Below are 18,033 nucleotides of genomic sequence, written 5' to 3'. Positions count from 1 at the left end.
TCTCACCATTCATGTGTAAGAAAATAATACATATATGTATATACTTGAATATATATATATATATATATATATATATATATATGCATACTCTTCTTAATACAAGAGTATGCATATGTATATAAATACATATTTAAAGTATATACGAATATTCTTGTGATTTTTATTTTCTTATTTCTGTAATTTCTCATTTTATTTATTTTTCTTTTTTAGTTTTTGTTCTCTTTCTGTATATAGTCAGTAGCTGACTGTATACAGTGTACAACAGTCAGCCACTGACTGTGTACACAGTCTGTCAAATAAGAGCCGTTGTGCTGATTCCCAACAGCTCTTTCAAACTGTAATGCATTATAAATAAGGGCAATGAGCCCATTGTATGTACATATGAATGAAAGGGTTTTATCCCCTCATTGCAATAACAAGTGCATTTGAAGCACTTGTTCTTTCTTGTGGTGTGAAGCTTTTTAATTCTATTTTGTATTGGCATATGTTTTGAATATCAAGTTATTTGGAAACTTGATTGTGTGTGGGACTTTTCACATGGTATCAGAGCTTGGTGTATGATCAACAGTGCATTGGTGGGTTGCCTCGAAAAGCATGCTTATTCTTCTTCGTGGTGGTGATTAGTTTTTCTCTTCTAATTCACTATGGGTGAATTTTTCCCACACAATACAAGCAACTCCAACTTTATTCCGCCATTCAAACTTAAAGGAAGCAACTATAACATTTGGGCAAGATACTTTGAGACATTTATCAAAGGTCAAGGTTTGTGGGGATTCGTAAGAGGTACTATTCTTGAACCTACTCCCAAAATTAAATTAGGTGAAAATGGGATTGAGACTAGTCTTGATGAAAGAAATAAAGTCATGGAAGAATATTACAAGAAATTGGATGAATGTGAAATGAAAAACGCAAAAATTCTTTCATGGATGCTAAGTGGAGTTGAGAGAAAAATTGCCTCAAACCTATTAAGCTACAAAAAGGCAAATGAAGCATGGGAATTGTTAAAATATACATGTAATCAATATATTTATATATATATAAATATATATATATATATATATATATATATATATAAATATATTCACCCATACCCGATAAGGGGTATTTTTGTAAAATCGCCCAATAGGGGCAGTATAGTCTTTTTCCTTTTTTCCTTTTTTCCTTTTTCTTTTCTTTTTCCTTTTTCTCCTTTTTCTTTATTTTTTCTTTTTCTTTTTTGTGCATTAAATGCACCTTCATTGGGGGCCCCAACAAGGAGTCGTTGGGCCCCCAACGGTCACAAATGTGACCGTTGGGAGCCCAACGACACCTTGTTGGGTCTCCCAATGGTGCCTTTTCTCTCCTTTCTCTAAACCCTCTCTCACTCCTCTCTTGCCTATAAATAAGTGGGGTCTCCCCCTTTGTAAAGTGTGGCTTCTTCAAGCCCTTTAGTGCATTTATAAGATTTTATGCTTTCTAGCCATTATTGGCTTTTGTGTATGTCCTCTTTTGGACTTGTTCTTTGATTTCTATGTGTGAATGTCCATTGTAGGACATACATTTCTTTTCCGCATATTTCCTTACATGGTATCAAAGCCTTGATTGTGCTCTTGATTCATATTGCTAGTTGTCTTGTTCTATCTCTCTTTGCTTGTCCTCCATTGTTGATTATATAATGGAAGGAGAACAAAAGATTGATCTCTCCTTCAAGCTCAATGGTACTAACTACATGATGTGGGCCGCCGCCATGGAGAACAACCTCAAAGGTAAAAAGCTTTGGGGATACGTTATGGGCACCATTAGGGAACCTCAACTTCAACTTACAAAAATAGATGGTGATCAAGAAAAAGCCCTAGAAGGAAATGCTCGCATGAAGGCTATTGAAGATCACCAATCCAAGGTTGAAGATTGGGAAAGTAAGCATGCAAAAATTCTTGCATGGTTTATGAACAACGTGGAGCTAAAGATTTGCGCCAACATTGCTAAATTCCGCCTAGCAAATGAAGCATGGTTCTTTATGAAAGGTGTGTATACCCAAAAAGACCTTGCTCGTCAATTCTTTATCCAAGAAAAAATTCGTACCATTAAGCAAGGTGAAATGAGTGTAAGAGATTACTATAGCACTCTTGGCCCTTTGTGGGATGAGTTATCTCTTCTTGAACCTAAATGGGTATCAAGTGAAGATGTGGAAATGCGAAGAGAACAAATGGAGAAAGAACATTTTTTCCAATTTTTACATGGGGTTAGGCCCGAATATGAACAAGTGAGGTCCTCCCTCCTTCATAGATCCAAACCTCTTCCTTTGGAAGATGCAATAGCCGAAATATGCCAAGAGGAAACACGTCTTGGTATGATTAAAGGAGGAGATGAAGTTCTTGCCGTGACTAAACCCGGCAATCATATGAAAACCTACAAGCCTCCACACTTTGGGAGGCAAAATAACTATAATGGCAATTATAGGAAAGCCATTTGCCATCATTGCCAAGAACCGGGTCATATAAGACCTAATTGTCCAAAGATAAATGAACCTCCAAAAGGTAAAGTTGCTATTATTGAAGAAATCCCGCAAAAGAAGGAGGAGCCAATGAAAGGGAAAGAGTCTTTCTCCCTTGCTCAACTATCCGAAGCACTTCAAATCCTACTGAAGTCACCATCAACTTCGGGAGCCGCCATTGCCTCTTCTTCTCCTCCAGGTACGCCTTCGTGGATTCTTGACTCTGGAGCATCTTTTCATATGACCCCTATTGAAAATGGACTATCCAATGTATGTAGCAACTCCAAAAATTCCTATGTTTCCACCGCCGATGGTACCTCTTTACAAGTTAAAAGTTTTGGAACCTTAGATTTTTCAAAAGATTTTTTTGTGCCAAATGTAAGAGTAGTACCTCAACTTAATTTAAATCTTTTATCTGTCTCTCAAATATGTGATCATGGATGTGAAATCTCCTTCTCAACCCAAGATTGCTCTATACAGGATCTCCAGTCCGAGAAGCGGATTGGGCAAGGCCATAGGAGGGGAGATCTCTACTACATGACCAATTTGAAACTTCCTACTAACTCATTTTGTAATCATGTCCAAGATAAAAATATAGAAACTTGGCATCAAAGACTTGGACATCCAAGCTTCTCAAAAATGTACTCCTTTCCTTTTGGAAAGAAATTTTGTAATGAGAAACATTTTGTTTGTAAGAGTTGTATTTTTTGGAAAAATGAAATCCACCCCCTTTCCAAAGAGAACATTTGTGTCAAAAAGACCCTTTGAACTAGTTCATTCGGATGTTTGGGGTCCTTCTCCGGTCATATCAAAAGGACGATACTCGTATTATGTTACTTTCATTGATGATTTCACTCGATATGTATGGATATATTTTCTCAATCTAAAATCCGAAGTCTTTAACTTTTTTAAAAAGTTTCATATGATTGTCAAAAATCAATTCTCAACTAATATCTCCATTCTTCGATCCGATTCCGGTGGAGAATATCTATCAAATGAATTTCAAGAATATTTGGAAACCAATGGAATTTGTCATCAAGGGTCATGTCCTAGGACTCCCCAACAAAACGGTCTAGCCGAAAGAAAGCATAGACATATCTTGGAAACCTCTAGGACTCTTCTCATTTCCAAAGAAATTCCAAAATGCTATTGTGCCGAAGCCGCCTTAACCTCTACTTATTTGATAAATAGGATGATATCCTCATCTCTACAAAATATATCTCCATATGAAAAACTTTTTGAAAGAACACCCGATTTTAATAGATTAAGAATTTTTGGGTGTAAGTGTTTTGTCCTTACACATAAAAGAGATAAGTTATCTCCCAAAGCTATCGAATGTGTGTTCTTAGGATACGGAGAAAATCAAAAGGGTTTTAGGTGCTTCGATCCCAAAAGCAACAAACTATATGTATCCAAAGATGTTACCTTTTTAGAAAATGAGAACGGTTTTGAGAAAAATAAAGATATTGATGAAAGCGAATATGCTTTCTTATTTGATCTTCTCTCTCAAGAAGATGTGACTCCCCATGTTGAGGATGTTTCTAATGATTTAGAGGATACTCCTCTTAGTAATGTTGAAAATGGAAGTAATGATGTTGAAAATAGGTTAATTCAAACCTATGCTAGGCGTGGTCAAGAAACTCCCATTAGTGCATTAGAAAAATATTCTCAAAGTTCCAACATAGAAGAAACCTTTTTAAGGAGATCTAGCCGGATCTCCAATCCACCAAATAGGTTTGTTTCCTATGAGTCCCTAACACCTAAATATAGGGCATGCCTAATTGCATTACACTCTTATCATGAACCATCACACTATAATGAAGCCAAAAATATTCCTCAATGGGTTGAAGCCATGAAACTAGAACTTAGTGCCCTTGAAAAGGCTAAAACTTGGGAAATATCTTCATTACCCACTGGAAAGAAGTCTATTGGATGTAGATGGGTCTTCAAAATTAAAACTAAAAGTGATGGGTCATTAGAACGTTATAAAGCTAGGTTGGTAGCCAAAGGGTATGCTAAAGAGTACGGAATAGATTATGAGGAAACCTTCGCTCCCGTAGCTAGAATGACTAGTGTTAGGACTCTTATTGCAGTTGCATCCGTTAAAAAATGGCCTATCTATCAATTGGATGTTAAGAACGCATTTCTTAATGGCGAATTAAGTGAAGAGGTCTATATGGATCCTCCACCGGGAGTATCTATTGGTGAAAACAAAATTCTTAAACTAAAAAAGGCACTATATGGGTTAAAACAAGCTCCGAAAGCTTGGCATGACAGATTTAGCAGTGTAATGACTAGTTTGAATTTTCGTTCATGTTATACTGACACTGCGTTGTTTGTGAAAAGTGCAGGATCTTCAGTAGTGATTCTACTACTATATGTTGATGATATGATCATCACTGGAAGTGATGAACAAGGAATCCATGATATTAAGAAAGTTTTAAAAGAAAATTTTGATATGTCTGACCTTGGTTTCTTAAGATATTTTTTAGGTATTGAAGTTGCCTACTCTCCCCGAGGGTATATTCTCTCTCAGATGAAACTTGCTGCTGACATTTGTTCCAAATCTGGCATTTCCGATGATAAGAAGGCAGACACCCCTGAGGTCATCAATGCAAAGTTAAGGTTGGAAGATGGAACACTTCTCGAGAATCCTACTCCCTACCGGCAACTTGTTGGGGCCCTGACCTACTTATCCATCTCTCGGCCAGACATAGCTCATGCAGTTCACTCAGTCAGTCAGTTTCAACATGCACCTACATCTGTACACATGAGTGCAGTCTTAAGAATAGTCAGATACATTAAAAACACCATAACTAAGGGAGTTTTTCTTTCCTCTTCATCATCTCTTGATTTAATTGCTTATACTGATGCTGATTGGGGAGGAAACCCTAATGATAGAGTCTCAACTACCGGTTTTTGTGTTTTCCTAGGTGACTCTATGATCTCTTGGAGATGCAAGAAGCAGCAAAAGGTGTCATTATCCTCAACTGAAGCGGAATATCGTGCAATGACCACTACAACCATGGAGCTTGTATGGCTTAGAAGTCTCCTCAATGATATGGGCGTAATCATCTCCACTCCTTCGAAGATGTGTTGTGATAACAAAAGTGCCATTTACATTGCAAGCAATCACACCTTCAATGAGCGGACTAAACACATAGAGATGGACTGCCACTATGTTCGAGATGAATACTTAAAAGGAACCATAGCACTGCCCTACGTCACATCCGAGTACCAGTTGGCGGACTTCTTCACTAAAGCTCTTGCTACTCCTCGTTTCATGTTTCTTCTCAACAAGCTTTCGGTTGTATCCCCGTAAAGCTTGAGGGGGGGTGTTAAAATATACATGTAATCAATATATTTATATATATATATATATAAATATATATATATATATATATATATAAATATATTCACCCATACCCGATAAGGGGTATTTCTGTAAAATCGCCCAATAGGGGCAGTATAGTCTTTTTCTTTTTTTCCTTTTTCTTTTCTTTTTCCTTTTTCTCTTTTTTCTTTATTTTTTCTTTTTCTTTTTTGTGCATTAAATGCACCTTCATTGGGGGCCCCAACAAGGAGTCGTTGGGCCCCCAACGGTCACAAATGTGACCGTTGGGAGCCCAACGACACCTTGTTGGGTCTCCCAATGGTGCCTTTTCTCTCCTTTCTCTAAACCCTCTCTCACTCCTCTCTTGCCTATAAATAAGTGGGGTCTCCCCCTTTGTAAAGTGTGGCTTCTTCAAGCCCTTTAGTGCATTTATAAGATTTTATGCTTTCTAGCCATTATTGGCTTTTGTGTATGTCCTCTTTTGGACTTGTTCTTTGATTTCTATGTGTGAATGTCCATTGTAGGACATACATTTCTTTTCCGCATATTTCCTTACATGGTATCAGAGCCTTGGTTGTGCTCTTGATTCATATTGCTAGTTGTCTTGTTCTATCTCTCTTTGCTTGTCCTCCATTGTTGATTATATGGAATATCTTAGAGGTATGTTTACCGAAAAAGATATGGCCCACAAGTTTTATCTTCAAGAAAAAGTTAGAAATATCAAACACGGAGATAAAAATATAAGAGATTACTTTATGGAGTTATCTTCCATATGGACCCAACTTGCCCAATTTGAACCCAAATGAGAAGGTAAGTGTATAGAAATGCAAAGAGTTCAAGTTGAAGAAGATAGACTCTTCGCTTTTCTCTATGGTTTGAGACCCGAATTTGAACAAACAAGGGCCTCCTTGCTATCATCTTCGTCTGCTTCTCTTATTCATGAGATTCTCACTAAACTTAGTGGAGAAGAAACTAGACTAAATATGAGTAAAAATGTTAGTGTGCGTGCTACTTCTAGCAATGGACAAGAAGAAGATTACGCACTTGCCGCATCAAAACTAGGACATCATATAAAGTCATATAAACCTCCTCATTTTAGCAAGAATATAGGAGAATCCAAAATCATTTGCCATAACTGTAATGAACCTGGTCATATTAGGCCTCAATGTCCTAGATACAAATATAGGCTTCAAGAAAAACGTGTTGCCGCTGCACCATCAAAACAAGATGAGGATACTCTAAATCTCAAAGACCTCACCAAATCATTATCTCAACTAACGGAAGCATTGCAACCATTACTCAAAGGATCTACTTCAGGAGCGGCCATTGCATTCTCTTCTACTCCTGGTATGTGCTCTTGGCTTCTTGATTTAGGAGCTTATTTTCATATGACCTCACATAAGTCTATATTATCCGAATGTCAATCTAATTCGAATGCATCTTTTGTTTCCACTGCCGATGGCACTGCTATGGAAATAGAGGGTGTTGGAACTTTTAAAAATGATTTGTCAAAACATAACAAATTTTACATTGAAAAAATAAGGCTTATACCAAAACTTCATCTTAACCTACTTTCAGTTTCTCAAATCTCAGATCATGGATATGATGTCATTTTCTCATCAAGTAAATGTTGGGTGCAGGATCGCCAGTTCGAGAAATTGATTGGGGAAGGTTCTAGGCAAGGAGATCTCTATTATATGGATTTCCTTTGTATTCCAAAAGAATCATTTTGTAACACTGCTCAAACAAAAGATATACGGACTTGGCATCATAGACTTGAGCATCCAAATATAAGGAAATTAAATTTTGTACCGGTTACCAAGAATCTTTGTAAAAATAATTTTGAATGTAAAGAATGTTTACTCGGTAAAATGAGAGCCTTGCCTTATGGTCAAAGAACTTTTTATTCTTCAATGCCTTTTGAATTAGTTCATTCGAATATGTGGGGTCCTGCTCCTGTTGCTTTTAAAGGAGGATTCTCCTACTACGTTGTGTTTATCGATGACTTCACTAGATATTGTTGGATTTACTTTGTTAAGTTTAAATCAGATGTATTTGCAACCTTCAAAACATTTCATAACATGATTAAAAATCAATTTGAAAGTAAGATCAAAATTCTCAGAACTGATTTTGGAGGAGAATATTTGTCAAATGAGTTTAAACAATTTTTAGAAAACGAAAGAAATTTACATCAAAAATCATGTCCTAGAACCCCACAACAAAACAAAATTTTAGAAAGAAAACACAAACATATTATGGAAACTACAAGAACCCTTCTTATTGCTAGAAATGTTCCTAAAAATCTTTGGGTTGAAGCTGCATTAACCACAATATATCTCATAAACAAGATGTCTTCAAAAACTTTGTCAAATGAGATTCCTTTTGAAAAATTATTCAAATATCAACCTGACTATCAAGGAGGGGGAAAAAGAAAAAAGAAGGAAAAAGGAAGATGCGGAGGAAGTGGAAGTGGAAGAATAAGAGAAGCCATAGGGGTGAAAGGAGGAGGAAGGAGAAAAAGAAAAAGGAAAAAAAATAAGGAAAAAAAGAAGAAGAAAAGGAGAGAACAAAGAAAGAAAGCTTTTGGGGCGGAAGGAAGAAGAAAAGGAAAGGAGACAAAAAAACATGACAACTATGTCCCTGCGGCCTAGACGGGGACAACCTAGGCTTCCTAGGTTGAAAAACAGGACCCTACCGCCTAGACCCATAAGCCTAGGCAGTGGCCCTATGCCTAGCCCGCCTAGGCGAAGCCTAGGCGCTACATTTGACAACTAAGTCCATAACCCGGATTTGAGAACTATTAGCGTGCTTGCATGCTTGCTTGGGTGACTTTGACACCATGAATGCAATCAGTATTGTCTCTGGTCTGCATTATTCTTCAGCACTTACATGTGCTTCATATCTTGTTTTTGCTTCAGCCAAATTAGGACAAGACTTGTATGGAACTATATTCCTGGATGACCATTTGCATATTTATGCCTTTTGTGTTTTGGAGTCCAAAATTATAGTTTCTTATAGTGTCTTTTTTTCACATGATGTTGACTTGTTATTTTCATTATCCCTTTATTTAGTGGACTACAGCCATATAAATACACACACACATCCTTTTTTAGTTTTTATTTTCTTGACAATTATTGGTTTTCCTTGTATTTCAGTATTTAAAGGAACAACGGCTTCCACCTCAGACATTCATACCTGTACAGTCAATCCGGGTAAAGCCAGTACATGAGAAGTTGCGCACACTGGGGGGAACTGCAAAACTAATTTTTGATGTGATTCAATATCCTTTAATTGGTTGTTTCATAAAAAATCCTTTAATTGGTATTTGTATTTCTCTGGAAATTATGAGTACTGCTATGAGATAGCAGTTTGACTACTACTACATGTCTCACTTTTTTGCATTTATTTTTTGATTTTAGTTGAGATGCACTATGGTATAATTGGCTACAGTCATAACATGTTTTTGACAATAGCTTCTGTCAACTACATTACTGAGTGCACTCTGTTTCCATTTTGCTTGATGCATTAAATTGTTTTGCAAGATATTGTATGATCTTAACAGTTATACATTTGATCCCTTCTTGGAGAAGGCTGTCCTTTATGCTGTTGGGAATACCTTAGTTTGTGATGGTCTTGAGGAGGCCAGGGTCCTCAGTTGGAGTGGAGAACGATACAAAGGCAAGCTCTTATTCTCAAATTCTTCTATATTAAATTGATACTTTCTGGTTTGGTCCTGACTCGTAAAACCTCAGTGGTAACTGTCGATGGTATTCTTCTTACAAAGTCTGGTACAATGACTGGAGGAATTAGTGGAGGAATGGAAGCACGGTCACTCAAATGGGATGAGCATACAATTAAAGGTCGGATTATTTTGAGATTATTCTTTCTTCTGGAATCTGGATCCTTTCATGCTTGATTATTCTCAAGTTCCTTCACTTTGATATAATTTTCCTATTCTACAGGACTTAAGAAGAATAAAGATGACCATGAATTGGAAATGGAAAAGCTTGGTTCAATTAGAGATATGAAAATTAGAGAGGCCGACGCATCTGAAAAAATCACTGGCCTTGAAAAAAAAATTGATTATTCCAATCTCGAAAAGGTTTGCAGAACATACCTTCTTAAAATAATTAGAATATTAATAGTTTTTGGATTCCCAGGGGCCTTATAAAGTCATTTAAATTTGTCCTCTGTTGGGAGCAGTGATGCCTTTTCTTTAACTGTTTGTGACTTTATTCATTTTTATGTTATATAAAGTTTGATTTCAATTATCTCTAGCATCTAGCTTGGTGGTAAAAAACACAACTTTTTGATGCAACACATCATTCGGTTCTTTTAATCATCTACCTCTCTGGAATAAAAATAACAGCAGTTTCAGGGAATATGCAAAAACAGTGTTGCTGTCTTTATAAGCATTGCCAGGCCTAGTGGATATGTTTGGTAAACATGATGTTGCTTCATACTCATTCCTATTCCCCCTGAACAATACCTTGGTCCACCCCAAGCCATCTTGCACAGGTCTATAACTTTCCTGCTTACGATTGCTGCATGAATTGTACATTTTGTAGTGGGGATAGATTTGTGTTTGTAGCAATGTGCATGGGCATGTGTGTGAACACGTCCCTGTGATACTGGTCTGTTGATGGTTATTCCTTCAGCAGCTGTTGCCTATCTAAAGCTAGGGCTAGTTTATTATCTTGCAATTAATATACACTAATTGATAATGCACATTTTTGGACTTATTCCCGGCTGTACCTTCCATAACCTGTTGTCTCTCAACGAAACACAGTATTAGCTGCATAAATGTTTGGCCTCCACTATTCATTTCAGAAAGATGTGTTGAGAGAAGGCCTGTTTGCCCTAAATGCATAGTAACAAATATACGGTATAACAGAAACACCCTAAGAATGAACTATGTAACTAATGAACAAATGACTAAAATGACTTAATGAACAGCCAAATACCCTACATATATGTATTTGCAAGAATACCCTTGCTTTGACTAACTGCTATATGCGCCTATATACACATACTTTCAAACCTCCTTTAAACTCAACACTTATTTAGAGAAAGTGTGTAGAATTTAACTAACAAAAACTTCAATTTAAGAAATGAATGTGACTTTGCAAAGAAATCTGCTATTTGATTTTGAGAAGATAATGTCAATGCATAATCCAGTATTTCCCTCATTTACATAATAACGTGCATGTTTGCTGCCAAATGCACTGAACTAGGTGCATTCATATAAATGACTTACTATATCTATTGTACGCTAAGTCACAGGGATTCGGCCAACCAGGTGCCGCACCTGCACACCCAGGGTCATTTATGTAAAAAAGAAAAGAAAAACACGTCGAGGGAGGCTCACCCGAAGAAGAAGAAGAAGAAGAAGAAGAGGAGGAGGAGGAGGAGGAGGAGAGAGGGAGCTCACCTGAAAGGGTGCTAGAGGGCGCATCGTTGGCACAGGAAGGACCGGCGTCGGGTGGCTGGAAAGCCAAGGCTCGCCGGACGTGGGGCTTGCTGGCGTCAGGTGGCTGGAAAACGAACGGGAGAGAGGTAGCCTGCAGCGGGGAGAGAAGGCGAGCGAGGAGAGTGAGTGAGCAGCGTGGGGGTAGGATTTCTCATTCGAGAAACCCTACCCTGCACGGGTATGTTTTATCGAGTTTGGATCCGGGTTGGATCCAAATCCGACCCGGGTCTGATTTATTAAATTTTTTTACCGCACCCCCGCACCCATGTTTTTTTAAAGCGTCGCATCCCCACACCCGCACCCATGTGACATAGATTGTATGTGTTGTGAACAAGAAAGGGTGAGATAACAGTCTCCTTTCATGCCTCCTGAGCTTTATGACCACTTTAGTTGGGTGTTGACTTTCTGTGTTACTGCTAGGCATCTTTTGTGGACATGCTTTTGTTGGGAACATATACCCTCTTTTTGAGTATGCATGTCTACCTACACTAGACATTGAGACAAACTTATCTGAGTCACGGGTAATTTTGTTTAAAGTTTTAACTAGGATTGCAAACGGTTCGGATTCAGGATGGGGCTTTTGCAAAATTTGGCTGTTCCGAATCTGACTCCACAGTGTATTTTCTGATCTGAAATCCGAACCTTTTGGATCCCTAGTTTTAACCTACATGAAGTTGTAGTGCTGAACTTTTCAAATCTAGTTCGTGGAGCCTGTTTGAGTCTATAAGAGCGTTCTGTTTGCCACAAGAGACTCATGTCCCACACAACTTCTGACACACTGTGACACTTTTTTAATATATTTTAATAAAATTTTAAAGTTTTTAAATTCTATTATTATTATTATTATTATTCAAATTACATTCTTCTATATTGAAAAAGAAAAAATGTGTCCTCCTTTTTATGAAAATCACTTATTTGCATCCCAAATTTGCTTCTTACCCATATCCATATCAGTGTGACATACCCTTTTGTAGTTTCGAAAGCCAATTTTGACTATTTGTCATTCCTAATGATCATTTCATAAAAACTTATTCATTCAAATCCATTAAGGAGAGCATTCTTCATGTTTGACTGGTACATTTCTATTGTCTAATTTCAATAGCTGGCAGTAATGATTCTATTGTACAATATGGCTGATGGTCCAAAAGTATCTGCAATATCTATACCATATTCTCGGGTCTGGACCAATAAACTGGGCCCAGATCTGGCCTAAGCATGACGCCTGCCTGGTGGCCTGTCAGGCTTCTGATTTGGTGGCCACAGTTACTATTGGTTCTACTGTTTCAGGTAATCATTATCTAGCCAAGTAGCCATCTTTATTTGTTGGTTAATGCCATCTATATGCTTAATATAATGTGTGGATAATACCAGACCTATTTTTGCTGCTAATCTTGATAATCATGAATCACCATTTTAGTACATAAACAGTTTGAGATTGTGCCCACATGCTTAACTGCATCTTATCTTGATTTTATTGCAAAACTCCCTGTAAGTGAAATCCCTCTCTCTCCGCCCTCTGTTTGTCAGTAAAGATCTAATTCTATATTGTGTTTTCTTGGCTCCATCTTTCCAGTTAGGATTGTGCATTTTTGTTTGCTAGCTTAACTGGTGGATTCCCCTGCAGAAAACTATTGAAGAGAAAATTTCTAAGCTAAACCAGGAAAGAATGAATGTGAAAGAAGAAATCATTCGCCTCGAACCTGAGCGGCAAAAGGTTATTCAGTTATGCACTAATGTTTTGCAACTTGCACTAGCTATATTTGGCATCTGGCATCTCTCATTTCTTGTTTTGATGTGACAGTTCGAAACTTACATCTCAAACAGAGCTAGAGACATTGTGAGGCTTGAGACAAGGATCAATGAAATTGTTGATAGGATTTATCGAGATTTCAGTAAGTCTGTTGGGGTCAATAATATTCGTGAATATGAGGAAAACCAACTCAAGATTGCGCAGAGAAATTCAGAGCGAAGACTTAGCTTGAACAACCAGTTGTCGAAGCTGAAGTACCAGTATGTGGTTCATTGTGACTAGAATCTATCAACCTCTTTTTTATCTTGATGACCTTTGACTAAAATACCCACAATGTGCATATCGTCTGGTTCATTTCAGTGGGTATTTCAACATTAGTGACCTGATAGACATTTCTGCTATGTGATATTGCCTCAAAGAATTATGCCATTGCTGAGAGTAGTGATGTCGTCCAAGAAAAGGGGGGAATGCACCTGTTTGAAACATTTTCCAACTCACTATAGAATTTCTTTCTTCCTTTCTTATTCCTTGTATAAGCAGTTGTTATTCAGAGGAATATATACATGTAGTCCATCAGTGATATCATTTAGTGTATCAGGGTTGTCTTTAGTTCCATACTCTGTGTGAGTGTGCATGTGCCTATGTTATGCATCTGCGTGCATGTATATATGTATGACTACTCTTTTCTTCGATTGCTTATCAATTTATGGATCCTACAGTTTTTCCAAGTATTTTTTAGTTTTATATTTTGTGCCCTGCATTATGACATACCTCTAAATGAGATATTTTATTTACGAGTTATTTGACTAGCGATCTGATGTCTATTGTAGACTGGAATATGAAAGAAAGCGTGATATGGATACACCAGTTTCAAAGTTTTCTTCTTCTCTTAGTTCATTAGAAGAAGAACTGAAACAATTGCAGAAGAAAGATTCTGAAATCAGACAGGTGATGGGGGAAGCTGAAAGATACATGGAAGAGATGAAGACTGAAGCTGATGGTATTTAACCTTCTATTTTTCATTGCTTCACAACAAACTGCTTTGAAAATCTATGCCAGCTTGCCCATTCTGACTTGTATCACTCATTTTGTTATTTTTGTAATACTGCTAGAATGGTGCTCCTAATGTAGGGTTTATATCAAAGATGGTAGGTAATAGCCTCAAAAGAAGAATGATTACCTGATGGGAGACATAGGTAAGTCAAGTATCAAAGTTAACAGAACGAAGAATCCTACTCTTCTAGTTCATTAGAGTAAAGTGCATTACATTCCTTATGACAAGGTAGATACCCCTAATCTAAATAAAACAAACAATGGCATTGTAGTTTAGTAGGTTTCTTATGCCATTTATGCATTTTTTTCGTAAATAAAAGTATTTTTGCACTAAACTATTGCTGCATCAGTTCAATAAATGTGATGTACTTAGACAAACTGAATGGTGGCTATACTATAAAATGCAGCTATGGAGTGATAGGATTGAAAATATGAAAAACCAATTTCTAAACTTAAGGACTTGCTCCCACTGTATATCGAAAAGAAGTCTATGACCAAAGTTGGAGAGAAGAGGGTGTGCGTCGGAAAGATGCTGGGGTTGGTCAACAGATGGGATCACAATGGCCCTGACCTTTGACGGCAGTCAATCTTTGGAAGAAAAAAAGGTTACGGGGTTGGATTGAGTCAAGATCAACTCAAGCTGGACCACAAGCCACAACGTACCAGGTAAGTGCCGGTTGCCTGTACCCATGTCGAGCAGTGTAGACACGGATACAGGGCCCTGGGCACATACACATACCCGTGTGACATAGTTTCTTAGGATTAGTCAACTTCAATCTTTGATCTAGTTCTAATGTTCTTAGACCACAGGAAAAGGCCCGATTTTATGGCACAACATTAAACATGCTTCATAATTTTTCCTCCTCCCTAACTCACATAGGTCTACCTTGTCAGACTACGAAATATCGCTGGTGTGACCTTTGAAGGCAATTATGATTTACTCTGGAACCTTCCCTTGACCATGATGTCATGATCTCAGTGGCACCTTCAGCCTAGAAAAGTCTTCTATAACCATGGGAGCATCATGAATGATTACGTACATTGTTCACACCAATTTCTTTCACAAACCCTTGAGATAACAATACGTTCTTTGAATGCATTGACTAACATCTTATGTTTGCTGTCTAAGATCTCATTCGGTGTACTTTCACTTCTGTGATTTTGAGAACTAAAAGCTAATTTGTTATTATTTAAATACTAATTCATTTTATTTTTTGACTTGCTCTTCCATCCATTTCATAGAGTGGAAATCAAAGGTTGAAGAGTGTGAGAATGGCCTCTCTGAGTTGAAGAAGAAAGGAAATACTGTCCTAGGCGACATTAGCAAGTTGAAGCGTCAGATTGGGTCCAAGGTTTGATGCTGCTCTATGGAAGTTTTTATGCCTATAAATTTGACCTTGTTTTCAAAAAAGGGAACCCTTAAAAAAAAGCAAAATCATATTTTCTATTTAATGCTCTGCTTGCTCTGAATGGTTTAGCAAAAATTGGACCTGTTTTTTTTGTGAAGTATATGCAATACACAGCTTTATGCTGCATATTTGTTTATTTTATTGTTTCTTTTTTTTCTAAGGAAAGTATGTCACTTTTCATTTATTTAAGAATGTACGGTGTCACAGGAGACACTGATTGAACAGCTTAAATCACGGGAAAAGGATATATTGGAGAACTGTGAACTGCAACAGATTGCACTTCCAACAATTGGTGATCCAATGGAGATAGGATCTTCTTTACAGACACTAAACTTTGACTATAGTGAATTAAGCAAATCAGGTCTCCGGGATATTAAAAGTTCTGACAGGGATAAGAAGGAAGCAGAATTCAAGCAAAAAATGGATTCCTTGACATCTGAAATTGAAAGAACAGCACCCAACTTAAAGGCTCTAGACCAATATGAGGCTCTACAAGACAGGGAGAAAGAGGCAGTAGAAGAATTTGAAGCCGCTAGGAGAGAAGAAAAAGAAATAACCGATAAATACAACTTGGTAAAGAGGAGAAGGTATGCACTATTTTTTTGTGTAAAAACTAACTTCTGTAATTATAAGAAACTATGCAGTACGTGTGTGTGTGGGTTGATAAAAATTTGTTTCTTGGTTCATCAGTCTTGGTGTGGACAGTGCTCCTTGCATCACATTTTCCCTTGCTGTCGCTCTCTGAGTTACCAAATTGTTCATATTTTATAGAACTTGTGTTATTGTAGTATTCTGGTATGAATTCAGCTTTAAAGTATGAAATGGTCTTCCCATTTTCAGAAAAAGTCTGGAATAGTCTTCAGACTATGTAATGTGGTACTTCTACTGGGCTGCCGTACCTGTGTGTATATGGTACGGCATAGCTATTGGTGTTGGGGTACAGATCAACTGGGATTCACATTAGATCAAACCCGTTTTATCCAGACACACAAAATCAATTGGATTGCCCTTTCAGTCAAAAGCGCTATGTGAAAAACTTCTGTTTCTTTGCTCCCTCTATCTCTATTAGGTATGAATCAGCTTACTTCTGTATGAATTGATATTATTAAATTCCAATACATCCAATATATGTATATATAGCTGTACCCTATATCCATCCTTTTAAAAAATTTCATTTCTTACCCTCATACCCATGTCATAGTCCCTACCGCACTTGTATTTATTTGAGATATTTTTTGAAAACAAAATAAGAATTTGCCATCTATTTTGATTCAGGTATGAGCTATTTATGGAGGCTTTCAACCATATTGCTGAGAATATAGACAAAATATACAAGGCGCTTACTACGAATAGCACACCAAACATGGGTGGGACTGCGTATCTAAGCTTAGAAAATGAGGATGACCCATTCCTACATGGTATCAAATACACAGCCATGCCTCCTTCGAAACGCTTCCGTGATATGGAGCAATTATCTGGTGGAGAGAAAACGGTGGCAGCTTTGGCTTTGCTTTTTGCAATCCACAGGTACAAGTCTATATCTCAATTGGTATGTCTCGGTCCTGATTTCCTAATGTAAACCAAGTTGCCTTTGACGTTGTTAATTCCATCTGTTTTCATGTTTAAAAGCAACTTTTAGACAGACGAGGAGATTGCTATCCAAACAATCACCAACACACACACACACACACAACTTATGCACATGGGCTGTTGTACATTTATACACTGAAAAAATATGCATGAATGTTGCTTGAAAATCCAATAGTGGGCACCCAAGGTATGATTGTGCTGTACATAGACCTGTTTACTGAATGTAGGCAGTATCAGTTGGTACCAGTGTGACAAAAGTTTTAAATGGGAATATAAAGCCAACATTTTTATTGTGAGAGATTGAATTTTTACCTTATGTTTTTATTGGCGAAATACCACCAGTAAAATTAATTAAAAATCGAATTTATTTTTTACAAATAAAAAAGTTGGAAAAATAATTTCTGCCAATATTTATGTTATTGTCTGGGAAATATGTGAGCTTTTTTTTTTTCTGAAAGAAATGCTGATATGTCGCACTGGTTACCATCAAGGGTGATTTAGCAGTTTTAGCAACAAGCATGTTACTTTTCCAGCTTGTATCTTATAATCTAAAAAAACTTTTCTAGTGAGGCATGCACCTATATAATTTGCAAAATATATGTTTTTCCAACTATGCTGATGATGATAATGCCATGACCATTCCAAGTAGTCTTTCTTCTGTTTCCGATTCCTTGATCCAGTATTCTTTTGACTGCCTATAGTTATCGTCCTACGCCCTTCTTCATACTGGATGAAGTTGATGCTGCACTGGATAATGTCAATGTTGCGAAGGTTGCTCGTTTTATCTGTTCAAAATCTTGCACAAGGGATGTTGCTCAGGAGAAGGATGGCAAGAGGTTCCAGTGCATTGTGATATCCCTTAAAGACAGTTTTTATGAGAAGGCCCAAGCACTCATCGGAGTTTGCAGGGACTGTGAGAAAAGGTGCATAATCTCTCTCTCTCTCTCTCTCTCT

The 18,033-nt window shown here is 37.3% G+C and overlaps 1 protein-coding gene across 2 annotated transcripts in view; it reads left to right on the top strand.

Moving 5' to 3' along the window:
* Positions 1 to 18,033, top strand: part of LOC149838334 (structural maintenance of chromosomes protein 1-like) — a 37,253-nt gene that overhangs the window by 18,943 nt on the left and 277 nt on the right. The window contains exons 7-17 of one of the 2 annotated variants that reach the window (XM_090006524.1): positions 8,963 to 9,089; positions 9,378 to 9,485; positions 9,560 to 9,667; positions 9,770 to 9,909; positions 12,902 to 12,991; positions 13,079 to 13,287; positions 13,858 to 14,027; positions 15,323 to 15,432; positions 15,697 to 16,076; positions 16,765 to 17,016; positions 17,886 to 18,002. In XM_090006524.1, coding sequence (XP_089862650.1) covers positions 8,963 to 9,089; positions 9,378 to 9,485; positions 9,560 to 9,667; positions 9,770 to 9,909; positions 12,902 to 12,991; positions 13,079 to 13,287; positions 13,858 to 14,027; positions 15,323 to 15,432; positions 15,697 to 16,076; positions 16,765 to 17,016; positions 17,886 to 18,002 — 1,811 coding nt within the window. Of the gene's footprint in view, positions 1 to 8,962; positions 9,090 to 9,377; positions 9,486 to 9,559; positions 9,668 to 9,769; positions 9,910 to 12,901; positions 12,992 to 13,078; positions 13,288 to 13,857; positions 14,028 to 15,322; positions 15,433 to 15,696; positions 16,077 to 16,764; positions 17,017 to 17,780; positions 18,003 to 18,033 lie in introns of both variants that reach the window. The other variant, XM_090006523.1, reaches the window with a different exon arrangement.

The sequence above is a fragment of the Nuphar pumila genome, chromosome 5 (genome assembly GCF_984573655.1).
Source record: "Nuphar pumila chromosome 5, dmNupPumi1.hap1.1, whole genome shotgun sequence".
NCBI classification, from domain to species: Eukaryota; Viridiplantae; Streptophyta; class Magnoliopsida; order Nymphaeales; family Nymphaeaceae; genus Nuphar; species Nuphar pumila.
The sequence above is the reverse complement of the archived record's forward strand: the minus strand, read 5'-3'. Positions and strand labels throughout refer to the sequence as shown.